At 38.8% G+C, this 12,213-nt stretch overlaps 1 protein-coding gene across 5 annotated transcripts in view; it reads right to left on the reverse strand.

Moving 5' to 3' along the window:
• LOC126424750 (CLK4-associating serine/arginine rich protein) overlaps positions 1-12,213 on the reverse strand; it is a 178,788-nt gene that overhangs the window by 144,153 nt on the left and 22,422 nt on the right. For all 5 annotated transcript variants that reach the window (XR_007576206.1, XM_050087471.1, XM_050087470.1 and 2 more), the window contains exons 4-5: positions 11,078-11,259; positions 7,721-7,987 (exon numbers count right to left, since the gene is read on the reverse strand). Coding sequence is in view for 4 of the 5 variants with exons in the window: in XM_050087471.1 (XP_049943428.1) it covers positions 7,721-7,987; positions 11,078-11,259 (449 nt within the window). In the remaining variant the exon portion in view is untranslated. The remainder of the gene's footprint in view (positions 1-7,720; positions 7,988-11,077; positions 11,260-12,213) is intronic.

Consider the following 12,213-nt stretch of genomic DNA (forward strand, 5'->3'; position numbering starts at 1 on the left):
GGCCAACAACACAGGTAAGGCATGTGTCACACTGGACTGTGTGTGTTCAGTACAAACTAGGCATCAGTGCAGGTTGTTTATGAGTAGTGCACATTTCGTATTTGTATTCAAAGGCCAAAGTCCATGTGCAATGAAAGACCCAACAAGAGTTCCAAAGTCGGCAGATTGTGGGGGCCCCAATTAGCTGCAGCATTAGTAACCAAGACAGTCAACTTATTGGACGTTTCAAGAGCAACTGTTTCAACAGTCATGACAGCTTACACAAAACATGGAAAGACATCATTGTGTAATCGTAATAGTGGCCGTAAATCAAAACTAAATGACAGAGAGCATCATACGCTAACACAAATTGTGTCAAAACAACACAAAACTACGGTGGCTAAAGTGACTGCAGAGCTCAATATCCATCTTCAAGACTCTGTACCTATTGACACTGTCTGCCGAGGACTCCATAAAGTGAATACTCATGGACAAGCTGTTATACCAAGACCATTAGTGATGACAACCAATACAAAGAATTGTAAAACATGGTGTCGGGAGCATAAATCCTGGACATCTGATTAGAGAAAACACTCATATGATCAGATGAGTCAACACTTTCGTTATTGCCAACATTGGGCTGGATTTTCGTCTGGAGAACATCAAAAGAAGCCTACAATCCTGATTGCTCGAGTCCATCAGTAAAGCATGAAGGTTGGAAGTGTGATTGTATGGAGAGCCATGTCGTGGTATTCTGCTGGTCCCATCATTACTCTCAAAGGTCATATTACAGCCAACGATTATGCGAACATTTTAGTTGATCAGGTGCACCCCATGATCCAAATATCGTTCCCCAACAATGACGCCACATTTCAGCATGTTAATGCACCCATTCACACAGCCTGGAAAGCACAGTTGTGGTATGAGGAGCATGCACCTGAACTGCAGCATCTTCCCTGGCCAGCACAGTCCCTGGACTTCAACATTATCGAACCCTTGTGGGCGGTATTGGAGCACAGACTCGAGAGCAGATTTCTGCCTCCCTTGTCACTACAGGAGTTAGAAGAGGTTCTGATTGAAGAGTGGTAGAACATTCCACTAGAGACTATACAATCGTTATATGTCAGTATTCCAAGAAGATTCGCAGCTGTATTACGAGCAAATGGGGGTCCAACACCTTATTAATAAACCATTCCCCAGTAAATACAGGTGTTCACTTTATTTTCCCTATCCCCTGAATGTATCACTTTCACAGGTGGACCTCTACCCATTTCAACAGATTATGTCAGAATCTGAAACAACTGATGGTACACTGTGTGTGTGTGTGTGTGTGTGTGTGTGTGTGTGTGTGTGTGTGTGTGTGTGTGCGCGCGCGCGTGCGCGCGCACAGAAAGTTTTGTAGAGTGTTTAGTTAAATGTGCAGAAGCTACAAGATATAGGTATGGGTTACATCAATAGAAAAATCTGACTTCCTTCCAGAACTACTTAATAGCAGGCAGTACAGATTGATGAGGGTAAGAGTACATGGCTGCATCACTGGCAATCTGCTGACATGGATAAATGTTTAAAAAAGAACGTTTCTGTTCAAGATGACTGGGCAATTGTACGATATCAAGATGTTATAAATACCATGGGGGTATTTTAAAGTTTCATATGAAAGTGAAAACTATAACCAATAATGTGCAAGTCTTATGTTTACTAACATGTTTAATAAATTTTAAAAGTTCATACTAAATTCAAGCCGTCACAAAATTGTTACGCAAACTTGCCATTGTAGTTGTTTTTGTCTTCAGTGCAAAGAAGGGTTTGATGTAGCACCCCACGCTAGTCTATCTCGTGCAGGCCACTTCATTTCTTCGTAACCGCTGCAATCATCATCCGAGTGAATCTGCTTACTGTTTTACAGCTTTGGTCTCCCTCTACAATTTTAGCCCCCCTTTTCGCTCCATTGCCAAACTGACAATTTTTTGAGGTCTCAAGAAGTGTTATCAACCAATCCCGTCTTTTGGTCAGGTTATTTCATAAATTTCTTTTTTCGCGCATCTTCATTAGCTATTCAATCTACACATCTAATCTTCAGCATTCTTCTGTAGCACCACACTCCAACAACTTCTATTCTCATCTTAGCTGACAGCCAAAATTGGGAGCAGGTCCATTCCACTCTCCTGCCTCTGCACTTCCTGATTTCTCTGCTTTTACGTCCGTGCTCTAACTGTCCACATCAGTAGTTTCAGTCTTTTTGTGTTTTTAAAAGGAGCATCTTCTGTTGATGTCTGCATCCCCACACCTACCATCATTGCAGATTCTGTTGTATTTATAGACTGTTTCAAGGGCAGGGGATATCCTGAACCTCTATCTGGTTCTCTGACCTCTTTTCTAAAGGCTGCTGTCAGAGTGAATGTGATGTGTGTGTCCAAAGCATGTGATTTTTGTAGATTACAGCACTGTCAAGCAGAGATATACTGCAAAAGCACTGGCCGAACATTCTACATTTTCCACTTTGATCACAGGAATTGACCATTCGCTGGTTTCACTATCCCATAGTAATGTATGTTGTACCATGGTAAACGCGCTCTCTCTCTCTCTCTCTCTCTCTCTCTCTCTCTCTCTCTCTATCTATCTCTCAGTAAACTAATACTGAAAAATGCCTCATATATCTGATGATAAGATCTTATCACTGTGAGACTTACAACTGATAACATTTTGCTGTTATATGTACAACAGGCTGCTCAAGACAAGTCTTTATAATCAGTAAAATGACACACTGTCCACCTACAAAGTTTGAAAAACTGCCAATATTTTGAAGGATTCCAAGTGTTGCCAAATCTGACTTCCTCAGGCATTTGTCTTGACTGATTATGGATCTGGCAGTGAATTAACAATATTGTCAACACAACTACTAGTTTCAGGGAGATGAAAAATTGCTTATATTAACCGATTGTTAATAGTGTTAATGGATTCATTCGTAGTAGCCAAAGGATAAAGAGATGCGGGTTACAGATCACACAAATAGTAAAAAACGCATTACCTCTAAGAAAAAAATTTTACAATATTCTAGCCAAAAGCAGTAAAGAGTGATGAGAGTAACAGTTCTTATGTGTGTCAATGGAAATCTGTTGACACATTACGGATGGGTCTCAAATTTACTCATTTTTCGCACACCATTTGTTACAGGTCAATTTCAGGATACTGTATTTACTCGAATCTAAGCCGCACTCGAACCTAAGCCGCACATGAAAAATGAGACTCGAAATAAAGGAAAAAAAAATTTCCCGAATCTAAGCCGCACCTGAAATTTGAGACTCGAAATTCAAGGGGAGAGAAAAGTTACAGGCCGCATCTCCAAATTGAAAAAAAGTTGGTCCATTGTAATATGAGACACAATTTAGGTCGAATGAATGACGATACAGCTACAGTAGTTTGGTTCGAGTCATAAGCTAAGCACTTAAGCTTTACCAGTAGCCACTGCTATGCGTTAGACGTTCTGTCCGTATTTATACGGGTACCCTTCCTTTTCCACGTGCTTCGTCTGGTTTGAATTGATTGCTTATTTTTGTTTGATCTGATAAGTGCAGTTTTCTTTGTTATAGGTGTTTACGTCAATCTAAGCTGAAAATGCATTACTGTACTGTGTCATGCATTGTTTGTCGCATTCTGATAGTGCGTGTTTACGGCCTGTCGCCGTTCGCGGCATGGCTTGCTTTTGTGTGCGCTACCACCGCTTTTTTAAAAAAGGAATCATCTCATTAGCAAAACAATGGCAAGAAACTGCTATTTGTTGTTACTTACAGTGCTGCTTTCTTTGATAATGATCAACAAGAACCAAATAATAGACTGCATATGATAGAACATGTCTGAACGAGAGTTTAGCGAAAATTTTTCTGCGTTTGAAAATCTTTGCAGGCGCCTCTTTAGTACATTACATTCTACACAGAAATTAGAGTCATCTTAGATTTAAAAATCTAGTCAGTTGCCGTGCTTCATTTCGGACTGTATCACTATTAAGCATAAGAATAATACGAATATAAACATGACATGATATGTATATTCTTCCGCGTTTGCTGTTGTCTCACTCTAGTTTCGTAGTTTATTAGGCAGACAGGATGTAAATGAGATAGCAGCAAACATGAAACAGTATATGGCAAAATGTTTATATGCGTATTATTCTTATGGTGACAAGAATACTGCATGTTATTCACAATTTATAAAAGTTCCTGTTAGCAACCATTTCTTCTCACAGATAGGAAAAAAATTCAGAACATAGAGTTGGCCTTATTGACAAACATCCCAGTCTTGCCAGTCGGATTTTCGTAGTACACTGAAATGCTGCTACATTCGAAGATGAACAATACGGAATTTGTATTTACTTCGTTGGATAATGTATGAAAATGCAGTGGTCGAAACTCGGGGCGGAGAAAAAGCTCATCTTCCACCTTTTTTTTTAATTTATTTAGTGACGCAAAGGTTTTGGCGCCAGTATTTATCTTTGTGCCTACAAAGCATGCCGGTGTAGCGCTACATATATTCGATGGCAGAAGTAAATTGTGGCGGCACCCACCAACTTTTTTCAGAACTTCCGCTTGCTTTGCACTCGATTCCAAGCCGCATTGGGATTACAAAAACCGGAAAAAAAGTGCGGCTTAGATTCGAGTAAATACGGTAACTAATTTTCTACACACTGTCTGTAGATGTCATCTACATCTACATTTACACCAATAATCTGCAAATCACACTGAAGTGCCTGGCAAGAAGATTCATTGAACCATCTCCACAATAATTCTCTATAAATCCACTCTCAAACAGTATGCATATGAACACTTTTATCTTTCCATACGAGCTCTGATTTCCTTATTTTATAACGATGATTGCTTCTCCCTACATAGTTTGGCGTCAACAAAACATATTTCACATTCGGGGGAGAAAGCTGGTGACTGAAATTTTGTGAGAAGATCCCGCAGCAACAAGAAATGCCTTTGATTTAATAATATCCACTGCAACTGCTGTATGTGTTCATGAGACTCTCTCCCCTGTTTCTTGATAATACAAAATGTACTGCTTTTCTATGAACTTTCTCGGTGTACTCCGTTAACCCCACCTGTTAAGGATACCACACCGTGCAGCAGAACTCCAAAAGAGGACAGACAAGCATAGTGTAGGCAGTCTCTTTGGTAGATCTATTGCATCTTCCAAGTGTTCCACCAATAAATTGCAAATCTTCCCTACAACATTTTTACATGCTCTTTCCAATTGAAGTTGTTCATAATTTCAGACATATTGGCTTTTCTGTGGGAAAGTGAAAGTGCTCGACAGAACATTTATTCAGCCAAGTAATCCATAAAATGTTCGGTACACAGCAATAAAAAATTTATCATCATCTGCTGTGACACGTTTAAAGCACTTAGTGTAGACGTAGACAAGGTATTTAAAAAAAATTCCCTTATTTCCTGGTACAAAATACCACTTTTCCCAGATGAAAATACAGTGTGCCTAGTGAAAATACACTGTGAAAGTAATGTACTTTCCTTCAGAGTGTAAAACTTATCATTCCTCTAATTGGTTAAGGTTTTATACACTATTGTATAGCTTCCCCACACTTTAGGAAACTAAACCCAGCAAAAAATCATTTTGAAAAGATCTTTGATGCACAGCAACATGTACACTGTATGTTTCCCTATTACCTAAGTATAAATACAAAGTCCACCAAATACAGCACGGTAGTTTCCTAAGCACTGAAATCAAGATAGCGATGAGCTTTTATCAACCAACCATAGTTCATGTGATGTGATCTTGCCAGCCCGTAACAGCATACATTCAGAGCATAGGACATGTGATATTTTGTCAGCCAATAGCTAAGTCACTATTAAGCAGCACAAACACACAAATAAAAAAAAGTTAATGGTTTATATTAATATACATACAGTACAGCTACAAGAAAAGCTAAGCTTTCACATACAATTTTTTTGAGGGCATGGTTAGACAGGATCCTGAGAGCATAGCTTAAATTGCAGCAGCTGGATATTTCTGACAAGCACAATTATAAATTTCACTGCTGTGTACCAAACATTTTGTGGATTACCTGGCTGAATAAATGTTCCGTTGAGCTGTTTGACATTTCCATAGAGAAGCCTGTTAAGTGTGAAATTGCTCAAGAACTCAGCTAGCATTTTTTTAAGGATGATTATACTTTTTGCCATTGTTATTACATAATTTGTAATCAATGAAAGAAATAAAAATGAAAAACTAACCTTGCAGCTTGGTCTCTTTTTGGTGTGTTTTGCCCTTTGAGAAATACCGAACACACACATGCCTGTAAAATTTTAAATAGTGGCATAAATGGCTGGTCTTCTGGGCTTGAAGTTTTTCTAGGGGGCAGGTCCTCAAAGTGTTAATGAAAGATTCAAACACTCCACGAATAAAGAAATTTTGTGGATGAAATTCAAATGTTCTGTGATTTAAGAAATTCACCGCTTCTCACATGTAACATAATTCAACTGGTGTAAAAAGAAATTTACTCTGAAAGTAATGCTTCTCAAGCCACCATTCGCAACATTTTTCCACAACAATTGTGATGTCGCACTCATCGAAAGCAGTTTGTCGATACGAAGTATACTGCACAGTCGTCATAAGGCCTCTGACACATTTTGCTGTCAACAGATGTTTGTGTTGCACTGTGTTTTGTTCTTCTAAATGGTGCATTTTCTTTACAACTAAAGTTTTTTTGGTGTTCTCCTCTCTTTTATACTTCGATGCTGCAGGATTATTCTGAAGTTTGCTAGAGTACCATTAAACCTGTAAAGAAGTTAATATGATAGTGTTTTCAAGTGATTCAGACAATAGCGATGAGGGTGATTCTGCTCTTTTGAATGATTCATTTTCTCATGTTAACTTTTTTGATATGGTGCCAGAGTCTCTGCAGTTTCATTCAGGAGCCATCTCAAATGTGTTAATGACCAATATCCTGAATGATTTTCCATAGTCTAAAAGCATGTAAATGTTCGTGGAGATGGGTACTAAAAGTTGTGACATACCCAATGCAGACTGTTGAAAATACAAATGCTGAATGAAACATTTTACTGATAGGAACCACCTTTGTGGTCTAGAGGTTAGTGCCAAGGATACTAAATTAGGTCTGAGCTTTGCTTCCCTGAGGCAGTGTGGGACTTCTGTAGAGGGAAGGTCTGGAATGGGGTCCAGTCAGAGTCGTCACTACAACAACAATTTGCTCGACACAGAGACAGTGGCAAAATTGGCATGAAAGTTACCAAGCTGGCATCAAATTTAAATGCGTGTGTGATGCTGTGGCATTCCACATATTTTACTATGAGGGAAATCAGCAGGAGCATTACAGGTAAATATGTAACTGACACTAGCCATCACAAACAACATTTAGACGTCATACTCGAATGTCAAAGCACACAGTGTTCTACACCCAGAGGTAGTGGCTGAGGCCCTCAGAAATGCCTACTGTACTGTTAAAACTCCTATAGGTGTGTAGGCGAAAGAAGATCTCTGGCAGCTGGCAGCGCTGTTGCCAGTCTTCAACAGTGAAGTGCACACTGATTCAGGTAAAAACAATTGCCATCTATACATCAGCAACAACAGTGAGGCATTGCCACAGACTCGAGCACAAAACCACGAGATGTGACTGTTTGACATGCACATGCAAATAATATACTTTTAATTATTCTGGGTAGTAACCAATATTTTGAAACACCAAACTACAAGGGAGAATACAGCTTACCAAAATCTACATCACTGTCTTCTTCTTCCTCTTCTTCGGGCTTTTCGGTGTCAGCAGCACGAGATGCTGTTGTAGTTTCCTGTGTAACAGTTGCTGGCGCAGCCTGCTGTGAGGTGGAGCTGTCGTACGAGTACGGAATAGCCGCCCCCTTTTCCCGCTTCTTCTTGCCGTCTTTCTCCCCGGGTGGCGGTGTGGACTCATCGGGTCGTGAGATGGGACCGAACTGTTCCTCGAGATATAATTGGTGCAGAAACTTTTCTTCTTCAACTGCAATAATTAGGAGTGTTGTAACTTCTGTCCTAACATCACCTTGTCGGTGCTTTAAATTAGTAATGAGCCAGAATACCAATACACTTCAAGTTATATACGAAATACAAACTTTCAAAATCTGCATTTTCCAACAGTAGTACAGTTAATAAAAATAATACAAGTTTTTGCAACATTAAAAACTTTTGACAACAGGCTGCTAAGAGAAATCAAAATTTTCCTCTTTAGCAATGGAAAATGAACTTCACCAACCTAAAATATTGAATAAATAACAAATTTTTCAGGTGATGATCTCATACAGAAACAAATACACAATTTCCTACATCTGTACATTGCATGCTAACTTACAATGATAAAGAGTACTTCAGGCTCCATATGTTATTTTAATCTTCATACAATGTGTTTACTTGAAAATTTAACAGTAAACCAGCTTCGGATGCTCTCACTGTTACTGCACAAAACAATGGTGAAACATACTGATGCTTGTGCTCCCTCTCTCTCCCCCCCCTATTAATTCTACCTTTTACTTGTATATTTATAGCACATTATATTTGTTCTTGTCGAAGGTCATCTTCAGTCTCCATTTTTTTTTATAATATTTTCTGTCATTGCGAATTCCCTATTTACAACAGTTATCTGTCAACTCATTGATTTAATCACGAAACCAGTAACAGCACTATAACAAACTCCTGAGTTACACATGAACTGTCAAACTAGATAATATTTTAATAATGCATATGATTTAGCATGGAACAGAGAAACTAATGGTCCAGATACAACATCATTCATACAGTATTATTCCTCACTTCAATAGCTTTAGGTAACTACTGGTAGTCACTAATGAATTGCCACCCTTTTGAAACATTACCAAAGGTGCTCAACTACTGCCTCTATTTATTTTAAAACTCATAAAACAAAGTAATCTGTGTTAGCTCCTCTTTAACATTGTTGTTTACATATTCTAAATCACATTTACAATTGGTTCTCTCGTTTATTTAATTTTACATCACACAAAGGTTTGAATCACATGTATTAGAAATCTCAATTTTTCCACCTTCATTTTTTCTTTCATTAGTTTTTAATCTCATCATATACTTCCATGTATCATAATCTCAAAGCTATGGTCACTAATGGGAAATATCCTCATCTTCAGAATATATTCATTTTGGTACATGTCATCGGTTTCCTTTCTGGGGGCAGTGCTAACAATAAGACTCCTCAGAGCACAGACAGCTACGCAGCTGGCGGTGGTCTTTCGCCAGTGTGAACCACGCAACCACAGACGTGTAACGCGACGCCAACCTTGGCCAAATTCTGTCACACGGACGTGACTGATCGTTTCATATTGGGGATAAAGTCAAGCCACCACAGCAGCATCACCACTCTCACAGCACTATGCCTACACTGTTTACCATCACAATCTGTCAGACAGATGTAACAAGTGCTGCTACAGTACAAGCCCCAGACACAAGTGTGATTTACTGTTATTTGTGCTGCACCGACTCTTGGCTATGAATTGATTTCTTAAGTGTTACTATCAGACTGTCGAGATAATTCAGTATTTTATCATGGTATTTATTGTAGCTTGTGTTTGTGCAACGAAATGACTACGAGCTGACATTTGAGTTTTGACTAAACCATTTCATCGACTCTTTCCCTCCTGCACTGCCTTTCACACCACCTTACACGCCGCTCAGGTTACCTTTACCATTTCAATTCCTTACAGAAATCTTTACGGCCTCTTACAGCTCTGGAAGTTCTTTCTTCTTTCTACAGGGGAAAAAATAAAATTAAATTAAAAAAATGGAAATGAGTTTATGTTGTCAGTGGCTGGAGTTCCCAGGCGGGAAGTTCGGCTGCCAAGCGAAAGTCTTATTGAGTGCGACGCCACATTGGGTGACTTGCGCGTCGACAATGGGGACAAAATGACGATTAGGACAGCACGACACCCAGTCCTGAGGGGAGAAAATCTCCCACCCCGGCCGGGACTCGAACCCGGGGCCCCGTGCATGGTATTCTGACGAACTGACCATTCAGCTAATAAAAAAAAAAAACACACACAAATGGTCTTGGAAGCACAAGGTTGTAACACCTTCTTGCTGCAGTCTAGAGTACATAAAGTATTTTTTTTACAACTATTTCTAATTCATTTTTCAATAAATCATCCTGTGCCCATTTGGTGCTAGCATACAAAAAGTTTCCACAATATAAAAACAAATGACATATGTTTATTATTGAAAATCACAGTCACCAAGAGTTATGGTACAGGTGTTGGATGTTTTGATCAACAAAAATGAATCTTCTTAACATTGAGTTTTATGAATCAAGTTTGGTGTTCAGTTTGGGTTTTTGACATTACATAGTGCAGATGAACATCCTGTACACACCCACCCATAGAAATACTGTGACTGATAAATTTTTCTTTGGTTGCCAAAGATTTGTGATAACTGAAATTGTATTCAACAGTAAAGGTTTTCCTTAACAGCAGATGGAACATAATTTTCTGTAAGTATCAACAAGCTGTGGGGCACCACTTGCAAAAACATTAAATGCACTAGTATACACAATCGCTTTTTTAAGAATAGAATTTCTACCTCTTCGGGCGTCAGGCTTTGAGAACTACTAGCACTATTCAAGCGTACACACAAATACACTTACAAGAAAATATTCGCATTTCATGTGACACCACAACAGATTTTGTATGTGACATACATCTTGTATCTTAAGATTTCATTTTCTGATCTATTATTAGCGCTCCTTTTTTTTAATTGTCAGCGTTATCTATCCCTTTTTATGTTTATCTTTTTTAAATATTGCTACCTTCTCCAGAAGCAAATTTTACATCTTTAAACTATACTGTGCTGCCTTCCACTGTTTTTTACTTCCACTAATGACCAATTTTTGATTTGATTTAGCCACTTTATGATACTTACATAATAAAAATCATTATTATTATAATACACATTCTCTTACTCACCTAATGCTTAAATCATCAATGAAACTGGCTTAACAATATAATAATAGCTGTAATTGTGTCCTTTGGCAAAGTCCTGTTTCCACTTAATCTCGGATATGTTAAGCTATACTCACTTCCAAGAAAATCATTTTGGACAATGATGCGATACCGCTCATAATTTATAAGCCTCTCTTCCCTTGACAACTCCTCTGGTGGCGGCGGCTCTGTCCGTGATGGATACTCTGGGATGATATCCAGATGAGCACGTACATCAAATCTGTCTATCAACACATCCTGTCTTCCTTGCCACGGCATCCTGCAATACATTTCCATTCAAGGGTAATGGCACTATTTATTTTTTATCCAAAAAAGGGTAAAAGGAGGAGGGTGAGAGCTGTGTGATGCAGGTAAAAACAATGACACAGTTTTATCTATGAGAAAGTATTCAGTATAGTTGGAACATTGTAACACGGAGTTTTCACACAGCAAAAAAATATGTCCAGATCTAAGAAAAGCAACATATTAATTTTACCTTGTGTTACTTCTTTAGTCACAGTTACAATGAAGTACACAACAGAAAAATATCCGGAAGTAGTAACTAGTATAATAAAAACAACCAGTTCCAAGCAACGATGCTATGGACAAGTACTACAACTGTAACATCATATCATCGTGTGCATACTTAACAAGACCTCTGTGGGCATCTGGGCTTTTTGGGTAGGCACACTCTTGTATTGATGCCTTCAAATGTACTTGAAATCAAACTACAATATGGAAATAAGAATTTCCATTGAGCTGTAAATACCTGCATCTATATCTACACAGATACTCTGCAAACTACCGTACCGTGTGGGGAGGAGGGTACCGTGTACCACTACTAGTCGTTTCCTTTCCTGTTCCAATCGCAAATAGAGCAAGGGAGAAATGACTTGTCTCTATACCTCCTTATGCGCCCTAATTTCTCTAATCTTATCTTCGTGTTCCTTATACGCAATATATGTTGGCAGCAGTAGAATTGCTCGACATTCAGCTTCAAATGCCAGTTATCTAAATTTTCTCAATAGTGTCCCTCGAAAAGAATGTCACTCTCCGGCCGAGGATTCCCATTTGCTATCTCGAAGCATCTCCGCAACACATGTTCCTCGAACCTACCTGTAACAAATCTAGTAGACTGCTTCTGAATTGCACTGACATCTTCCTCAAATCCGACCTGGTACAGGTCCGAAACACTCCAGCAGTACTCGAGAATAGGTCACACCATCGTCCTGTA

This window comes from Schistocerca serialis, chromosome 10, assembly GCF_023864345.2.
Source record: "Schistocerca serialis cubense isolate TAMUIC-IGC-003099 chromosome 10, iqSchSeri2.2, whole genome shotgun sequence".
Classification (NCBI taxonomy): domain Eukaryota; kingdom Metazoa; phylum Arthropoda; class Insecta; order Orthoptera; family Acrididae; genus Schistocerca; species Schistocerca serialis.